This window comes from Centruroides vittatus, unplaced genomic scaffold (assembly GCF_030686945.1).
Source record: "Centruroides vittatus isolate TY-2023 unplaced genomic scaffold, ASM3068694v2 scaffold_1025, whole genome shotgun sequence".
Lineage (NCBI taxonomy): Eukaryota > Metazoa > Arthropoda > Arachnida > Scorpiones > Buthidae > Centruroides > Centruroides vittatus.
This window is the reverse complement of record NW_027122668.1, coordinates 390,687-409,459: the sequence shown is the minus strand read 5'-3', so window position 1 is coordinate 409,459 and position 18,773 is coordinate 390,687. Positions and strand designations below refer to the sequence as shown.

Sequence of the window (18,773 nt, the reverse complement as noted above, 5' to 3'; positions counted from 1 at the left end):
AACTGAGCAAAGGTATTTTAGTCGATAGCTGTTACGTAGCGATATGGATCCGCTGAATGATGAATAACGTATGCGTTGGAACAGCAAGCTGGTAGCCACTTGCAGTTGCAGACAGCGAAAGGTAGCGTAAATGAAATATGCTACTAAATGTGACGTCAAAACACCAAACATGTTCCGAAACAGAGCTACTGTAGAAAGCGTTCGGCAGAAAAATACTCAACATCTTCGGAACTGTTCAGTCTGCTGAATACAGCCAATGAACTTCGCACGCTCATAACTTCTGGTAAGTGCATCTTTCGAAAAATATTTGAGATAAAAATTTTATTTCGACGTAGAATCATAATGTGCAATAAAAATGGGGTTCCCATGTAAGAAAATGAAGTTGACCCCCATCTTCATTGATTGTAGCACTACCTATGATGAAATCACTTGCCGCATCTTGTTTTCCCCTTATAATCCGCCATTTTTGATTTAACGGTTTTCCAAGTTATTTTATTGGATTAATTAAAAAATGGATCATTCTGTACATACACAGTAAATTTCGAAACAAAGTGTACGGTAGTTTCTTATATGGTGATCGTAATTAAGGTATCGCTGTTCAACGCTGTCTAGAGAAATATCTATCTGTCCAAATGCAACCAAATTTGGCATGTTAACATTTCAGAACATGTGGAAGACATTTCTGTAAAAAAAGAAAATAGTATTAAAACTTGCCACTACAGCATTTACCGCGCTGCAAGCAAAACATTTTATTTGTAGAGTATAAGACAATCACTCTATACAGAGACCTTAACGATGTAGGGGATAGTGCTCAATGTAGTCCCCATTATGAAGGTAGGCGTAGTGTGTCCAATGGCCAACCGTAAATTGATGCAGTCTTTCATGACATATCGCACATTTTTGCAAATTTAAGACAGGTTTACCACGCTTTTCAAGTGTTCCCACAACCAAAGATCACGTGGATTAAGATCTAAAGAGCCACAGTGATGAGTTTTGTTACTAATTATTTTTAATGAAATGTTTTCCGCATGTCCAAAAAATCCTCATTATACCAAAGTTGGAATGCTAAGTAGCTCTGTAGATAGGAATACTTTATGATCAACTGGTATTTAATTAAACGTAGTGTAACAAACAATAAAATGCAGAAACTGTTACAAAAACATTCAAGAAGTATTCTCATAAATTGTATTTAGCATTTAAGAAAGTGAATAATTTATTACAGCATTTCACCTATCAATATTAAAAAGAACGCCATTCTAAGGCATTATGACAAACTTTGCTACGAGATTCATTAAAATTTCTTGAAATTTTCAATTGTATTTACGCAAAAATCGGTTTCTTCATCCACTTCCTCTATAAAATTTAACCTCTGTGTTACTTTAATATCTTGATTAATTCTGGATTAGATTTATGAATCTTACGTAAATTTAAAAATGTGTTGAAGCGATTCTGGGAATTTGGCAATGTGGCTCCTGCAAATTTAGTCTATAAATATGAAACATTGTACAATAAAAAAGACATCAATGCAAGAGGAAATTTAATGGAAGAGAAATGCATTAATACTTAAAATATAGAAATTACCTTTGGTTTTACATGTTCTTTTCAAAGGTCTTAACGAATTTCCTTCTGTTATTTTATAAGAAGGATTTTTATCTTTAATCCTACGTTCTAATGACTCGAGAAAATTAGAAAAATTCATCAAATTATGACACATTTGATTTAGCTTGAAAGTATTTTCTTCTTCGTCTGATGTAACTGGTAGTGTGTGATTGTAATCATCATCACCATCGTTTAATTCTTGAATATCCATGCTACCATTCAAATGAGGTTTTTCTGAATAGTCATCACCACCAGGAAATTCAATTAATATATTTGAGTCGAGAGGTTTATCAGTTAGTTTAACGATCTCTTGATCTCCAGTTTCCAATTCTTCACAAACTGAAACACTTTCCTCGTATATAACGCTACGAACAGGCTTTATATCAATTACTCGAAAAGGTTCAGCAGCCACTTGAACTTCTTTCTGAACGTTATATTTGGAATTGCACATCATATCCGAAATCTTCCAATCCATTTTTTCGTCTTTTTCATCGATGTTTCTCTTTATTTCGTCCCAACTAATGTCAAATTCTGGATTAAAATTAAAATCAGGAAAAGAAATAGGAGAATTGAAAGGTTTATTGCGCTGTTTTTCTATGGAAGATATTTCAATTATTTCAGCTTCCGATTTTCCTAGAGTCTTTGATTTAGCTAAGACTTCAGGCAAATCTCTGTAAATTAAAGGATAAAAGAGATAAAACGTAGTTAAAAAGCGTTATGAAAGTACATTATTTTTAAATAGCTTACCTTTTCTCCATGAATAACTTTTTTAAATTACTAATGATAGAACTCTTTCTTATGTTCCTTAAAAATTCTTGCAATCTTTTATTTTTTACTGAAGTTTTGGTGTATTCTTGATTGTCTAATGTTTGATTATGACAATGAGAATCATCCATTTGTCCTATTGACTCCATTTTGTCTTATATTGACAAGAATGAATGATTCTAAATAAATGACTGAGGAAATAATTGTCTTAATATATTTTCGAAACAATAGCACAAGAACAGACAGCAACAAAGAATAGATTAAGCTTGATTTTGAAATTAATTAAATAAATAATGTAACGAATTTAATTACATTTATTAATTTTAAAAGTATGGATCAATAATTCTATATACGTAACAATTTTTTTTAATATATTTGATATTATTTAAGTGTTACACATTAATCTTAGATTGCGAAGGATATAAATTTTTCCTCACAGGTACTCCAATGATACTACAATGAAGAATTCGAGTTTCGATCGATTCGGATCTCTTGATTTTCATAAATAGTTGGATTCAGGTTATTGTTCCCATCCGTAATTTTTTCTGTCTTATCTTATTAAGTAACAGATCCGTTCGTAATAGGAAAAATTGATTTAGGCTGCATAGATTACGGTTCTCAATCCAAAATGTGTTAGTAAAGCGGTGGGTTCTCTAAATATTTTTTTCTTTTTAAACTCTGCAAGAATTGTGGAGGCGTTTTTTATGTCTATAAGGTTAAGTCAAGACCATACTAGGAGTTAACAAATGATAAGATCAGGTTCGATCTTTACCGGATCAACCTTTTCATAAAAATTTCTAAATCAATTCGGACTCGGACCCGAGTCTATCAGAGCGGCAAGCTGAGGGAGCTGGATTCTACAGCGGAAAACTGAGATCCGAACACTATTTTTTTAGTTTTTTTTAAACTCTTTTTATCCTGTGGACAGTCAGAAGACCTGGTGGAATCCATGACGACATGGATTCGGCCGGTCTTCAACGGGGGCGACCACTGGATAGTGAGGAACGAGACCAACGTATATGGGTCAGACCTTCTATGAAAATTTTCTGAAATTCCGCTCCTGGGTCCCAGATTGCCAGCCTGATTCTTTTACCATTTCGATATTCCGACGATCAGAACAAGAAATAACAGCAACTATTTCAGTCATTATTAACAATAAAATATCTGTTTTCATAAAAAAAACTTTTATAATTATAAAGTGGAGTGGAGAGACGGGATCGCAAACATGGGTAATCTCCCAAGGGGATGCCTCTCTGGAAGACTTTCTTTGAAACTGGTTCCTATTTACATGTTAGACACATGAAGAAAACCCGAAAAACTCCACGAAAATTTCAGATACTCGAACTTTTCTAACTTGAATACTTCGAGAGGCATGCTGAGGCTTTAACGAGTAGGTCATCCAGGTGTCTATTACTTCTATCTAGAAAAAACTACTATTTTTTCTTAACCGAATAAGCTGTTTCAGTATAAACAATTCTTTAGAAAACTGATTCATTATCTTGGATACTGATCATGCCAGTTATTTTGATTGTAAAAAGTGGTTTTTCTAAAGAATTAATCCCTACAAAATATTTTTATGAAATCATTTTATATGGAATTTTATACGCAGTTATAATTTGTAAATAATGGATAACGTCGGCATATATATATTCCTGTAAAACAATCTCTCATGAGATACACTAACGTTTCCCTAAAATTTTATTAAAATTATGACTTAATTAATTCATATCTTATTTATATTAATAATGTTTTGGTATTACAAGTTAATTTTATTTTTAGGTAATTTAATTATTCATTTAAATAGAAAAAATAAAGAGAAATAATAAGACAATTGTTAATAAATTTTATACTTAAATATTTTATAATGCATGCAAAAAACAGTAGAGAATAGAAAATTTGAATTGTTTTTGCAGTATCATCTATGTATTATTGTTTTGGATGTTGTTATTAAATTTTGAATCTATAATTGTCAACATTTAATAGGGCCTAAGAAAGATGATATGGGCTTTCATGATTTATAAATGTGAATAAGAGACGAGGGCCACCCCATTCTGGATGGAAACTATAGAAATAAGAGTAAAATCAATAAAATAATTTTTTTTAAATTATTTTTTAACATTCAGCAAAAAGAACTTTAACTTATATCAGTTTTCTATCGTGTTTTTACACAGGAAACCCTTAGACAAACTTGAACAGGGACATTTAACAATTCGTGTTGAATATCCCTACTAATTCTCCATATCTGGGCCTAGAATTTAATGAATAGTTTTAAAATTAAATGTATAATTTGTTTTTACCTGGTTTAATATATAGTTTTCTTTTCTTTGTTTTTTGTTATTTAGGAATGTAAATTCAAAGACACTCACTTAAAAATGCAAAGAAATTAAAATAAATACATATAACAACAAAATCAAGAATATTTTATGTAAGAATTAAAAATTAATGAATATTCATGCACTTTCTCTAACCTAATTATTGAAATACAGATAACAACGTAAGAAAACTTCAATTAGAAATAAAACACTACTTAAAAGCTAATAAATCCACAAATTTATACAAATCATTACACAAACTGATATTTATGATTTAAAAAAAGGCCCGCCAGTGACCGAGTAAATAAAACCACTGAACACTGGTAGTTGGTCGTGGCCACGTGGAGTTTTCCGGGTTTTCTTCACGTTTGAAACACCCAAATAGGGCCAGTTTCCCATAAATGGAGACATCCCTCCTCGGCAGATCGCCCACGTGTCGCGTTGCCGTAACCATATAAACCTAAATCTCAACCCACGATAAAAAAATAATTAATTTTATTTATTTAATAAAAGAAAAACAAATTCTCCTTTCCTGGAATTTTGTTCTATAATTTTATACAATTTCTTTATCACTTTTTAAATAAACCTTATTGTTTAGTTTTACATTAAAATAACTAGAGCAGTCATGAACAATTCGCGGGGATCGCATGCACCCCTTGAGATGCTAATTTGCGGTTTTGTCAACCTAATTTTAATTTCCTGTTTTCTGACTCGTGCCATTATGCACCCCCCAATTAAGCTGATATTCGTAACGAAGAGCATTCAAACTATATTTGATCAGTTAAAAGATAAGAGTAATTTCGTGTTATTAGTTTGCATATCATTAGCATGTGTTATTTTAGTACCTAGAATACTGTAGTTTTATTAAATACGTTGTACTCAGCAGGTTCAAAACTCTGAAACTCCTTAAGAAAAATGCATGCGGCTCGCCGGAAGTTTACGTTCATTTGCGGCCCGCAATTTCGTATGTTCAACGTATATTTATATTTTTAATAGTTTAAAGATACTTCAAAAAATTTTCTTTAAAATTTTTATAAGTAGAATACGTATACAGTACAACCTGTGTAAACCGTATCGCACTGTACCGATTATTTTTTCCGGTTTTGCAGTTTTTTCTAACATACTACGTAGAAAATCGCTCCATTCCGAAGATTTTTCCGGTTTAGGCAGGTTTTCGTTTTGGACGGGTTTTGCTGTATTATTTTTCTTCCATAAATTTAATTATTTAAAAAAAGTTTGAAACACGTCCTCGAACACGAAACATCTAAATTGTTAAATTGATAAAGCTAAAATTTTTATATAAAATTTAATAAATAAATTTAAGATTATTCCAAAGATTATTATTAAAGAAAATTATTAACAATTTTCCGTTATAAAATAAAATTTTAAGTGAAACAGCGCTGCGTTTAGTCTGTGGCGCCATCTAGCAGCCATTTTTAAAAAAACACAATTGATGTATTTTTTCCTCAATTTTCATAGAAGTTGTATGAATTTATTAAAAATACTTCAAAATTCTTAATAATATGTTAGTTTAAGCCTTAATTCTTAAAATAATGATTATAATCTTTTGAGGATCGCAAATTGCTACTTGGAGATCGTCTCAATTAAAGCGTAAATAATTTTCTCTATTGGGTTTACAAATTATACTTTTCAATAAATTCATATTTTACGATATGCCACAATCAGAATGCCAACTAAAAAACATTAATTTGACACAGCATCTCATAATAGTGGTAAATACAGTATGGGGATCCTATTCTTCACAATCATCATATAAAGAAAACTTAAACATGAAATATTCTAATTTATTTAGTTTTGAAATTTATATGTAACAAAAACTATTGAGTTTTAAATAATTTATCTCTACAAAATAGACTAATATTTTTATTCTTTCTTTTTTACGTATAAATTATTTATTTATGTTTATTTTATAATGTATTTTTAAAATATATTTGTTATGTGAATTATTTATTTTAATATTTAATGTGTTTTTATATTTTATCTATAATTAGACTTATATTTATTATATATAGTTTAGTCATGTTCTATGAAAAACAATTTATAAAAACCTACCTTGCATTTAAGTTGTGCATATTTCTTTATCATAAAAATTAAATAATTTATCAAATTTATGAATATTAAGCTCAATAAGAAATAATAAAATAAGTAAATTTACCGTGTTTTATTGTTATTTTTAAAACTACATTTAGCCTATATAATAATAATTCTTTTTTAAAAAAAATTTAATAAATTTTGCTTAATTCAAAAAATACAAAAATTTATATTTCATGTAATTAAAGTTTGAAAGAAGTGAGAGAAGACCTGGGTAATGTAAGGTCTGTGAGGCCTCACACGGCTTCAAAAACCGTAAAATATTTTTTTAAAATCAATAAAACAAATAAAAACAGATTATTCATCTCACATGGACGTTTGCAGAAAATTTTTTTAGGAGAGCAAAGCTTGGAAAGAAATATTACATCGATAAAATTTTATTTAATTTTTTGGGGCTTTTACTTTCTACAGGCAGATTATAGAATACAGTATTGCATCGGTACTAAAAGACAGACAAGGCATCCTACGATCGAGGGGGGTGTAAGGTTATATATCTCAATCACTTTTACGATTATAATTTGTAGAATTTTTCACTCCAAAAGGGAAAGTGCCCCATTTTTCCCTCTACTGACGTCCAGGATCCCTTATTAAAATAATTTAATTTAAACTATATTATTTTTATATAAACGACCGAAATTTGAGGGGCTCTCTGTTCTAGCTTCTGCTAAATGACCCTTGGATATATAATAAAATATATGTAATTTTTCATATTAAAGTTTTAAATTCTGTCTACAATAATATAAATTTAGTTTTTTGTTGTTTCACTATTAAAATTTGTACACATAAATGCAAGATTGTATATATTATGATATACAGGGTGGGCCAGCGAAAACGAAACGGCAGAGTGTTCGTGTTCGTCCAAGCAAAGCGCTCGGACAGGTCGATCTTTTGCTCGAGGGGACATCTTTTGCAATAAAGTTTTTGCGATTCTGAATACAACAGACAACAAAAAATTTTAAAAACTCATTTATTTTGTATTAACTAAACAAGCATTTATTTCGAAAAAAATGTTTGTTTAGTTAATATTCAGAATCGCAAAAACTTTATTGCAAAAGATGTCCCCTCGAGAGTAAAATCGACCTGTCCGAGCGCTTTGCTTGGACGAACACGAACACTCTGCCGTTTCGTTTTCGCTGGCCCACCCTGTATAATTTGACTGCGCAGAGACTGTACGTTTTATTTCCACTTTTTTTAATTTAAAGACTTATACAATTTATAATTATATATTTAATCTAAATTCCGTTTAAATTGAGTTTTAAAATTTAGAACAAATTCCGGAACGGAAAAAAATTATCCAAATCGATTTTTACTCATTTAGAAGAGAAAAATGAATGAAACAAATCGAGCAAATAATTACTTCTAAAGTGTCACTTTTCGTGCTAACTTCAGCAAACTAAAAAAACTACCAAGAAAAATATTTTTTCCTCCTACAAATATATTTAAAATTATGTTAATTTTTGTATAAATATATTTATTTTAAAATAGATTTTTTTTCTTTAATTTTTCTTGGGTTTATTACTATTTTTATAGTCGTTTTTTGTGAAAAATTTTATTTATTTTTAATCTAACTTAAAACAAGCTTTATGCTTCTGGCATAAAGCTTGTTTTAAGTTAGAAATTTATGTATATAAGCTTCTTTATGTATACAGTAAAACCTGAGTAAACTGGAATCGCACCGAATATATCTTTCGGTTTTGGCAGGTTTCCGTTTTGAAGATTTTTTTTAAACAGAAAATCAAACTCTTCGTTCCGAAGAATTTTTTCCGTTTAGACAGGTCTTACTGTATATGTTTATTTACCGGTGTATAGATATGGTATGCCGAGATATGATTATCAGGTTATATATTTAGTGTAACGAGGTTTATATATAGTATATCGGGATGTAACTATTGTATATCGACATGTAGTTGCGGTACATCGGGATGTAGATGCGGTACATCGGGATGTAGATGTGGTATATCGGGTTATATATATCGTATATCGCCATTTAAAATTAAAAGGCATCTTAAGTTCGAGGTATCCTTAAAGTATTCTTAAATTCGAAGTAAAACAATACATATAATGAGAAATTGAGCAAAGAGAAAATATTTAAAAATAAATTAAAGTATATATTTATATATACATATAAAATAAATCACAAAAAAAATAAAATTATTATAATAAATAATTTACAGCTTAAATATATAAAAATTCAAGTAAAAATGAGATAATTTTATACTTAAATAAATAAATAAGTTTTACAGGAATTCACCCAATTTTAACATGTTTTTTAAAATGTGATAAAGCATTAAATGTATAAAACAAATGACATGTCAAATATAATTAATGACTTTATATAAATGAAGGAAAAAAATATAAGGAAATATTTTTTATTATTATAATAAATTGGAGAAATATAGACAAATATCAAGATTTGGCCTACATCTATGGTGCACTAAGTGAAGAAGAAAGTGAAATTTATAGATTTTTGGCATAAAATTTATAATTTTTTTTATACTGTTTAAAGTTAAAACCGATAAATTTACATCTAGGAAAAGTGTAAAAAAATTTTTTATTTACTGTATTTTTTTTTACATGTAAATATTATACAAACCTATGAATCATACATATCAATATTTAATATATATAGGATAATTATGGTATTTTTTATATAGAACAAAATAATAATCCATTAATCTACTTAAAATCTAGTCTTATAATGATTTTGTGCGGATGCAGGTTGGAAAAAAAATTAAAAAAGAAGGTTTTTAGAACATTTTCTAGGTGAAAATACGTTATAAATAGTATAGTTGAAAGCAGTAAAGTAATCAATGAGAAAGAAATTAATGTGAAATTTTATTATAAAAATAAATAAATTTTGTAAAACAAAACGAAAAGGGAAAACTGTAAAAAAAAATCATCAAAGTAATCTCCGCATCACGAAATTATATAAAATTTAACAATGTCTGTCATTGAGTTAAGTAGTAACACGACAGAAATTAATATTGTCTCCCTATATATATACATATAATTTTTATTTTTATTTTCCTTGATATGCACGAATACATTCTCTTTACTTCCGTTTTAAATAAATGTAGCTTGAAGGAAATTTGCTATACTTTAATGTTTCAATTGGGTTATTCTTAAACAACGCTGAACTTAGACTTGAAACTATGCTATAACATGTAACAGGTCCTATTTCACTAAATAATGAAACATTTAAAAATGTGAGGTTCTGAGATATAACATGTAACAGGTCCTTCCCTACCAACAAATAATGATAAATATATAAAAATGTGAGATTCTAAGCCGATAGTGCGAGGCCCTAAGCTGCAGCTTGTTTAGCTTATGTGCAAATCCTACATTGTTGACATAAATAACAATAGAACAAATAATAATATCACCATAATACTTAAACTTACTATCTCGAATGGCATCAAAGAAGAAGGATTTAATCAGAAAGAAGCGTGATTTAGAAAAATTAAAAAATTCACTTCGATTTTCTCTTACCCTTCTTTATTTGTTCTGCTATGCCTTTTATTTCTATTATAAATCAACGTCAATGTACTAAGAACAATATGAAGCACATACAAATAAATTGGTCTTTAAATGAAGAATTTAAGCTCTTAAACTATTTACTGAAGTGTCAATGTACTTCGACTTTCATCGAAAACTATATTTAGTAAGATCAGTTTATTATAAATGATGCTTTTATATAATTATAGAATATTTTTTCTCTCGTTTAGGCTCAGTAATAATATACTATAGTACTTTTTTCTCGTGTACATTACATAATAATTGTTTAATAGCACTATCATTCTGATCAGCGAAGAATTTACACTAAGATTTTCGACTAGGGCCTAAGAGTTTCCCCTCTCCACGGCCCTGCAAAGCAATCTACACTTTTGACACAGGCCTTGCACTTTTAAGGGCCTCATATACTGTGCGATTAGAGGCTCTAAAAGCCACATGTTTATCGATATTCGACATTGTACGATATCAAGTAGCATATGAAACTGGCATTAAATTATATAAAACTATATAAAGGATCCCTGAAAGGTTTGTTTGCTGAGGTCTCCCGCATACATGCTTTCTGGGGCCTCGCGATTTACGCTTGACTAGGGCCTCACGATTTACGCTTGACTAGGGCCTCACGATTTACGCTTGACTAGGGCCTCACGAGTTAAAACCATTACTGATTCCAATACGTTTTTTTTTTACGCTTAGGCAAATTCTAAGCACGCAAAATATTTATATAATATATTTATTTTTTTGCATTTCTATCATCACAATCTCACGTTCTAAACACGTTATATCTCAGCAGAAGATCTATAAAATCGAAAACTCGTCATTCCTTTCTCGATTATTTTGCCTTCTACATCAAGATTGTAAGCTAGTTTACCCGACATGCGATATTGCTTTTGTTATTTTTTATTACAAGGAAGTATCGTATGCCGCTTTTACAGCACAATTTCCGCATTTACTTCTATACAAATCAGACTTTGAAACAAATTAAATGTTCAAAAAGCATATAAAATCTTATTATATAATTATTTATATTTAATGATAAATTGATATTCTGAGAATTTATATATATATATAAATAATCTGTAAACTATGCAAATAACTTCTGGAAAATGGAAAGTTCTACTGTACTTATAACAAGGTTATTTTGTATAGAAAAATGTGTGGTTATTTATGTAAAACATTACCAATTTTTGTAAATTTAAATGCCTAAATTGTTTACTAAATCGTATCAATTATGCTATTTTCGAGCAACACGGTTTATGGGTTAATTGTATTTATTAAAAAATTCCGAAAGTATGCATCAGAAACGAACCAAAATTTATAAAATTTCCAAAAAATTACAGTACAAAGTAAGAAAAGACGAAGAAAAGTAGCAGAAAAAACGCAATTCTTCGCTTATAAGCTATAACAAATCAATTTATTTGCTATAACTTACACAGGGCTTCATCACAGGGCCCCTCAAGAGAATGGAGAGTTGTCGGTACAAAGACACGTTCAGGCCCCTCTCGAAGGCCCTGTTATACAAATAACAATAAAACTGGAGTAGAAAAATAATCAGAAAGCGGACAATTATCCCCTCTGATGAGCTTCCCAAAGCTCACAGACAACTGCACCCCCCTCTTAGCGCCTGTGAGGGGCTTAATCACAGGACATTATACACGTTGATTTTTTTAGTGATTACTAAAAAATATCATTCGTCACAGAAATGTGTTAATTTGAAATTAAAATGAGCAGATCGTTCCACGCTATTACCCCATATCTTTGTATATTACGCCTATAGGCATATTAAAGAGCGTTATTTCGAATGATTATCGTGTTTAGCTATGTATATCAACCGAGAAAAATGGAAAAGAAACTATTATTTAGTCTAATATCGAAGTAAAGAGAGTTTTTAAAAAGTATTTGTACGCTCGAATACTTTGTAACAGTACTTAAAATGATGAGAAAAAGTGATAGAATCGATATTGATGTAGTCATTGCCAGATATGTGTTATCTACGCATTTAATTATGCCTGGAACAGTCTTACTTTTGATTTAATTAATGATTTATAAACTATTTTGCTTGCATAAATAAGTGTGTATTTTATTTAATAAGTTTTTCAATTATTTTTATTAATAAAAATTAATTAAATATTGGTATTTATGGAAGAGAAAATGGAGTCTTGACTCAACTAAATTAAAATTTTAAAAAATACAGCAAAACCTTTGTAAACGGGAATCACACAGTACCGAATATTTTTACCGTTTAGGCAGGTTCTGTTTAGGACAGGGTTTTTTTACAGGTTTGTTTGGGCTATCCTATGGACAAAACAGGCAGTTACTTGGTGCCCCAAACCAATATTTTATAAGAAAATATTACTGTTCATGGGCACCTAATACAAATTCTCCCTGGCTCCATGAAGCTATAACGCATTACTTGTTTTTTAAATATAAAAAATCACTTCGTTTCGAAGAAATTTTTTCCGTTTCGGACAGTTTTATAGTATTTATCAAGAAGAATTTACGTGCATTTCTTTAAACAGCAGCAAAAATAAATTTCAGCTTAAAAAATAAAATCTTTAAAAAATCAAGTAAATTTCCCTGATTATAAACAAAATTACAGGTAGATTTTTCTTTAAAAAAATCCAGAATATTTGAATGAAACAGGTAATTTTCCTTTAAGAAAAAGGGAAATTTTAGATTCAAAGCTAATTTAAAACAAAAAAGAAAAGAAAAGCTAAACAAGGGAGAGAAATTTCTAAACTAAGTGTATAAAAACAGGTAGCACGCACCTTTTAGTATTCTACAATCGTACAAGAAAGGCCTAAGCTAACCCAAATAAAGTAAAATTACACCCAAATTTTCTTTCACTTCATTCAAGCATAATCAATTTAATAAGATTTCATTATTGTTATTATTATGTATACATGTTTACATACACACACACACACACACACACACACACACACACACACACACACACACACCCCAACTGCCTTTCTACCCCATTGAGTTTAATTAAAAACGACTCTCTCTATCAATTCAAATAGAAAAAAGTAAGTAATTTCAATTTAGAAACTTAAGTTTTCCCTTTCAAAAGCAATTATTAGCTTAGTTGTTAAAGAAAATTGTAAGCGTGTAAAGCGAAACCGCAAGACAAAACCGAATTACGGACAACGACTTTCGTATACAGTATTGTTACTGCAGAAGCAGTGAAACCAGTTGCCATACACGACTGCTGGGGGAAGAGAACAAACGAGTTTGCTTGAGTGAAATCCCTTCATGCCCTACTTGCCTGCAACGATAGATATGGGTCACAGCAGACATGGCGAGTAGAGATTAGGTAGAATACTACCTGGGGTAAACGGTGCAGCGACTTGCACCTCACAGCACCGTTCTCACTCACTCTTGTCGGTTAGTGGATAATGTCCACCGGGATAACACTGTGATTTAAAACTTCATCCCTGTGATGCACGGTTATATTTGAATGGTAAGTGATATATAATTCTTCTATTGTTGTTATTATTATATTATTATTCGACACCTGTAAGTGGGGATTTTCTAATTAAGGAGAGACTGGGATTAATCCTGTATTAGCACGTGCTATAAAAGCACCCCGTTATTCGTCATTCTTGGTTATAAGCACAGATTGTTATATTTAAATTTCGAAAGATTTTTCTAAGTTTTCACCTAACCAGGAAGTTGTTTTGCCCACACTAAAATATTCGGGTTCTGTTGAAGGCAATCAAGATTTAAAACACCTGTATACAGAAGGTCACTTTTACGTAAAGTAATACCTAAAAGTAAGGTCTATGCTTTAAAAAAAATGTAGTTTGTTTTCAGGTAAGATCAATTAATCGAAAATTAAAGTAAAATTCAGTAGAGAAACCTAACTTTCACTTCGATTTTCTGGTATAGAAGAGAGCTCACAGAAGAGCGTGTTTCTGTATACGCACGCGAGAGACAATAGAAAACCCTTATAGAGAAAAAACAAGAATGAAATTTATCTGCAGATCAATTTTTATACGAATTCTAACTTATTGAATTTCTCATACGCCCAGCAATTTTCGTGTAGATACGTGATAAAACAATGGCTTAATTCGGAATAGATTAAAAATAAGATTAAAGCCTTCACTTCATCAGCAAGACATTAATTTTAATTACTGTTTTCCTTTTTTTTCTTTCTTTTATGTAGTTAGAGTGGCAGTGGTGGTGCGCCGGTTGACTCGTTAACATCCATCCCTATCAATATTCCATCCCGATCTTCACTCATGTTCATCCAAACAGTGTTAATAATTCTAAGTGCCCTTTGGCCTATAGGGCACGTAGGAGCTACACCTCAGGTAAGGTCCTACTTTTTTTTATATATATACTTTTTTATAATTCGGAACGGAAGGTGAGCTAATTTAGGTCATTTAGAAAAAAAAAAAAAAAAAGAAAAGGCAAGACAACCCAAAACTGACCGCCTACGGAAGTAACAATTGCTTTATTTTAACGAAATTACCCGGAATTGATCTAAATTTTCGTAAAAAAAATGCCTTCTTTTCCAGGAAATAATTGCCGGAAATTAGAAAATTTGTAAAGATAAGAAAATTGTGTTTTCGATTCGATATTTATCTTCGTCTCGAAATTATAAACAAACCGTTATTGAATTGATACTCAAAACGTGTATCACTAAGAAAAAATTAAGTAAAACAGGTTTATCTACTGAGATTCTTCGCCAATTTGCATGCAATGTACTACTCCACCTCTTCTCAGATGATTCAAGGTTTTTGGCAGATGCCCATATAAACTGTTCCTGTGTAATCATAGCGCCTTATCCTATGGGCAAAAGGGGCAATAGTCTGGGGTCCCTACTAGCAGGAGGCCCCCTTAACCAATCTTTTATAAGAAAAATGTCTGAAGCTAACATTGGATCCCTTAATTCAAATTTTCTTGGTCCTCATGCCCTTATGCCACTATGTGTAATCTAACAATAATAATAACAATAATAATAATACAAAAATTGTTCGATTGTTCGGGGTGTGGCATATACTTCTTTCATTATTGTCTGGAGCGTGATTATTACACTGGAGAGCCTTTACAAACGGGAAACACTTTCACAATTTATATATTAATGGGGCCTACTTTCATTCAACAATTCTTATCTAAGACTTTAATTGAACTCCTTAAGAAAGACACTCGTTTTCTCTTACCACAAGACGTAATTTATGTCACTAATTTCAAGTATATTTTTAATTGTTATCACTTAAAAAATCTTGTTTCGTGTGTTCTCTCTCTGTGTGTATATATATATATTCTTGTCAAATTGCTTCTTCTATTAGTATTATCTAAACTTCTCAATAAGTATTCTCTCAGTCCCAGTCACCACTACTACATGTCAAACACGTTTGACCCAAATATAACATTAAAGTACGCCCCGAGCATTGTCCAGACACTTTTTCGACTTATAAAAGACAGACTACAATTAAAATATATGGAAAAAAGATTAATTAAACTAATCTACGTTAAGGAGAAATGCGATACTTTCTTAGAAAACTCGACAAGGGATTGTGTTTCTCGGTGTTTTTGTTGCATGGACACGTTATAAGATAACAACCCTTGGCCTTAGATGTATTTTTTTTTAAGATTTCTTTTAATTTTTATGACCGTTACACAATCGCTTGTCGAATTTTAAGGCAGTTAAGGACCTTGGAATGATTTTTTACTTAATGTTAAGAGCGTCACGATCCATTGTTTCCGCTCGGAGAAACCAAATCGCATGTTATTGAAGGCGTTGGCTCTTTACGTAAATGTACGAATTTTATTGTCATTTTTCTGTTATAAATACCACAATTATTGTAATAACGTGCGCTTTAATTTGGTTGTAAAAAAATTCCTTTAAATTGCAGAAAAATTTGCCACATCTGAACGACTACCGTGTATAATGCGCATTCCCCGATAATTATCTACTGAATTTAATTACTTAATTTTTAACTACAAAAAATACTTTATACTCTATTTATTTTATAGTTAAATGTGGAAATATATATATAAATTTTTTTCGAAATAAAAAATCAAAGAATTTTGAAAGGAAAACGTGATTTTTTTTTATACTAATCACGGATAGGAATGCCAAATTTTCTTATCAGGAATTTAAAGGAAAATGTAAATAACATGTGAAACCAACATAAAAATTTGCATAAATATAGAATTTTACAGGAAATCATATCTAAAACTGTACAGCAATATACAACGGAACTAGTAAGAGAAACGAGTAAAAATAGGCATTAATTAAGCGCAAAAATAGAAATTTAAATGGCATTTTCTAATTGGAAAAAGAAAAAAAAAACGACAGGAAACTGTCTTAATTACAATTACGTACATAAAAATGTTAATTAAAATTGATTATTGTACATAATTTTTCACTTAAACGTGATTTCTAATGATTAACTCGAGTGGGAAACGATAGAAACGTGATTCATCTTCGCAGTAAAATTACAAGTAAAAAAATATTTTTTTTACTTGTAATTTTAAATGTAATTAAATGTGAATTAATTATAATTAAATGATTCATTTAAATGTATACTTCTACGCAAAAATCCCGAATCGGAAATGTTAAATATCGCATGACTGCGGACGGAAAAAATTGTAATTTCACTACATGATTCTAGTTTCCCAATAGGGGAATATTTACAAAAGGTTAATGGCCAAAAAGTAAGTCATCTTGAGGGAAGGAAAGTAAAAATACTAATTTTTCTTTCAACTAAGGTATGTGATAAAATTTAAAAAAATATATAAATAAATTAAACAAAAACTTTACTGTTATCTCATAGCCTATATTATCTATTTAAGATTATATTGATACTAAATTATTAATTTTTTTTTGCGGTTAAATTTTGCCCTTTTTTGGGCTACAAAAAATAGAAAAATTTCATTGTAAAACTATCATTTTTTACCTGAAAATTTCCCATTTTTATGGGCAAATTTTACGGTGAAGTTGGTAAAAGTTTGCAGTGAAAAATTTGTAAGATTGCGTTAACAGTGGATAGTTTTAAATGAGAATGCAATGGCAAAAATTTTAGTGAGAATGATAAATTTGTAAGTGAAAATGGCAAAAATTTCAGTGAGAATGATAAATTTTCAAGTGAAAATGGCAAAAATTTCAGTGAGAATGATAAATTTGTAAGCGAAAATGGCAAAAATTTCAGTGAGAATGATAAATTTTCAAGTGAAAATGGCAAAAATTTCAGTGAGAATGATAAATTTGTAAGCGAAAATGGCAAAAATTTCAGTGAGAATGATAAATTTTCAAGTGAAAATGGCAAAAATTTCAGTGAGAATGATAAATTTGTAAGCGAAAATGGCAAAAATTTCAGTGAGAATGATAAATTTTCAAGTGAAAATGGCAAAAATTTCAGTGAGAATGATAAATTTTCAAGTGAAAATGGCAAAAATTTCAGTGAGAATGATAAATTTTCAAGTGAAAATGGCAAAAATTTCAGTGAGAATGATAAATTTTCAAGTGAAAATGGTGATTTCGCAGTAAAGTTTTACCAATTATTAGTAAAAGCATTAGTAAAATTTCACTTTTACCATACGTTCTGGTGGTAGGCTCTTTGAGGTAAAGGTATATATATATTTTTTTTAATCTCAAAAAATAATTTTAAAAAAATGCGAAAATAATTAGAGTGAGGAGATACACAAACCAAAATCTGGCTTCTTTTCAAAAATGAAATGATGATGATCATAAAGTGACTGGTGCAAAGTTCAAGGTTTATCATCATCGATTGAGGTCAGGGACTTTACTAAAGCATAAGTAGCGGTTCTTTTTTTATCATTATCATTATCATTTATCAAGTTTTCCGCGTCGTAATTATATATTCATCACCTGAATATAACTTTAAAAAAAAAAATATATAGAATTAAATACTTTTTATGGATAAAATTGAATGTTTGTAAGGACTGATAGAGATAACATGGGATACCATATTATCTTTGTCATAAATGTAGGAGTTAAATATTTTCCTGAAGTAATTAAAATGCATGAATAAAATCGAATTTTCCCCCGTAAAAGACTGAATTTTCGGACTATTCTGCTTTTTTCACAAAAGCCAAGAGGCTCTACAAGTAATTAGCATTTTTGTTGTGCCTAAAATAAAACCGATTAAAAAGACCCGATTTGGAAATATAGGGCCCTAATAAAAGAATCAATAGAACTATCTGGTTAATAATTTTGGCTCGTTTATGGAATATAGAGCCCCATATTAAAAGGTTCAGTAGAGACAATTAGCCCTTTTATATCTGAACTTATATGCAAGATTATACTGAATTATGTTAACTTCTTCAAGTATAAATTATAAATTTCTGATTTTTTTCATAAATTTTTCAAAATTAACTCACCAAGTAAGAAGTAATGAAACGACACTTCTGCAAAAAAAAAATTAATAATAATCATTACAGCATAAAAATAACTCATTTTTAATTTTAAAGAGACCATTTCTCGTCATATAATTAAGA

The 18,773-nt window shown here is 29.9% G+C and overlaps 2 protein-coding genes across 4 annotated transcripts in view; one reads left to right on the top strand and one right to left on the bottom strand.

Moving 5' to 3' along the window:
- Nucleotides 1–18,773, top strand: part of LOC136986457 (A disintegrin and metalloproteinase with thrombospondin motifs like) — a 51,013-nt gene that overhangs the window by 11,720 nt on the left and 20,520 nt on the right. The window contains exons 1-2 of one of the 2 annotated variants that reach the window (XM_067283979.1): nt 13,544–13,764; nt 14,470–14,617. In XM_067283979.1, coding sequence (XP_067140080.1) covers nt 14,546–14,617 — 72 coding nt within the window. In that variant the 5' untranslated portion in view covers nt 13,544–13,764; nt 14,470–14,545. Of the gene's footprint in view, nt 1–13,543; nt 13,765–14,469; nt 14,618–18,773 lie in introns of those variants that run through there. The other variant, XM_067283980.1, reaches the window with a different exon arrangement.
- LOC136986461 (uncharacterized) lies at nt 1,182–2,585 on the bottom strand. Of its 2 annotated transcripts, none has more exons than XM_067283993.1 (3): nt 2,347–2,585; nt 1,582–2,270; nt 1,182–1,485 (listed from the first exon to the last, which is right to left on the bottom strand). In XM_067283993.1, exons 1-3 carry the CDS (start codon nt 2,511–2,513, stop codon nt 1,481–1,483), a joined length of 861 nt encoding a protein of 286 aa, XP_067140094.1. In that variant the 5' UTR covers nt 2,514–2,585; the 3' UTR covers nt 1,182–1,480. The 2 variants fall into 2 exon arrangements, with proteins under 2 accessions (XP_067140094.1, XP_067140092.1); XM_067283991.1 differs by having other exon boundaries at nt 1,182–1,472.

Coding starts and splice junctions, on each gene's coding strand:
- LOC136986461 (XM_067283991.1), bottom strand. CDS start 2,513: ATGGAGTCAATAGGACAAATGGATGATTCTCATTGTCATAATCAAACA. Junction 2,271..2,346: donor AAGTTATTCATGGAGAAAAG/GTAAGCTATTTA, acceptor TTTAATTTACAG/AGATTTGCCTGAAGTCTTAG. Junction 1,473..1,581: donor AAGAACATGTAAAACCAAAG/GTAATTTCTATA, acceptor CTAAATTTGCAG/GAGCCACATTGCCAAATTCC.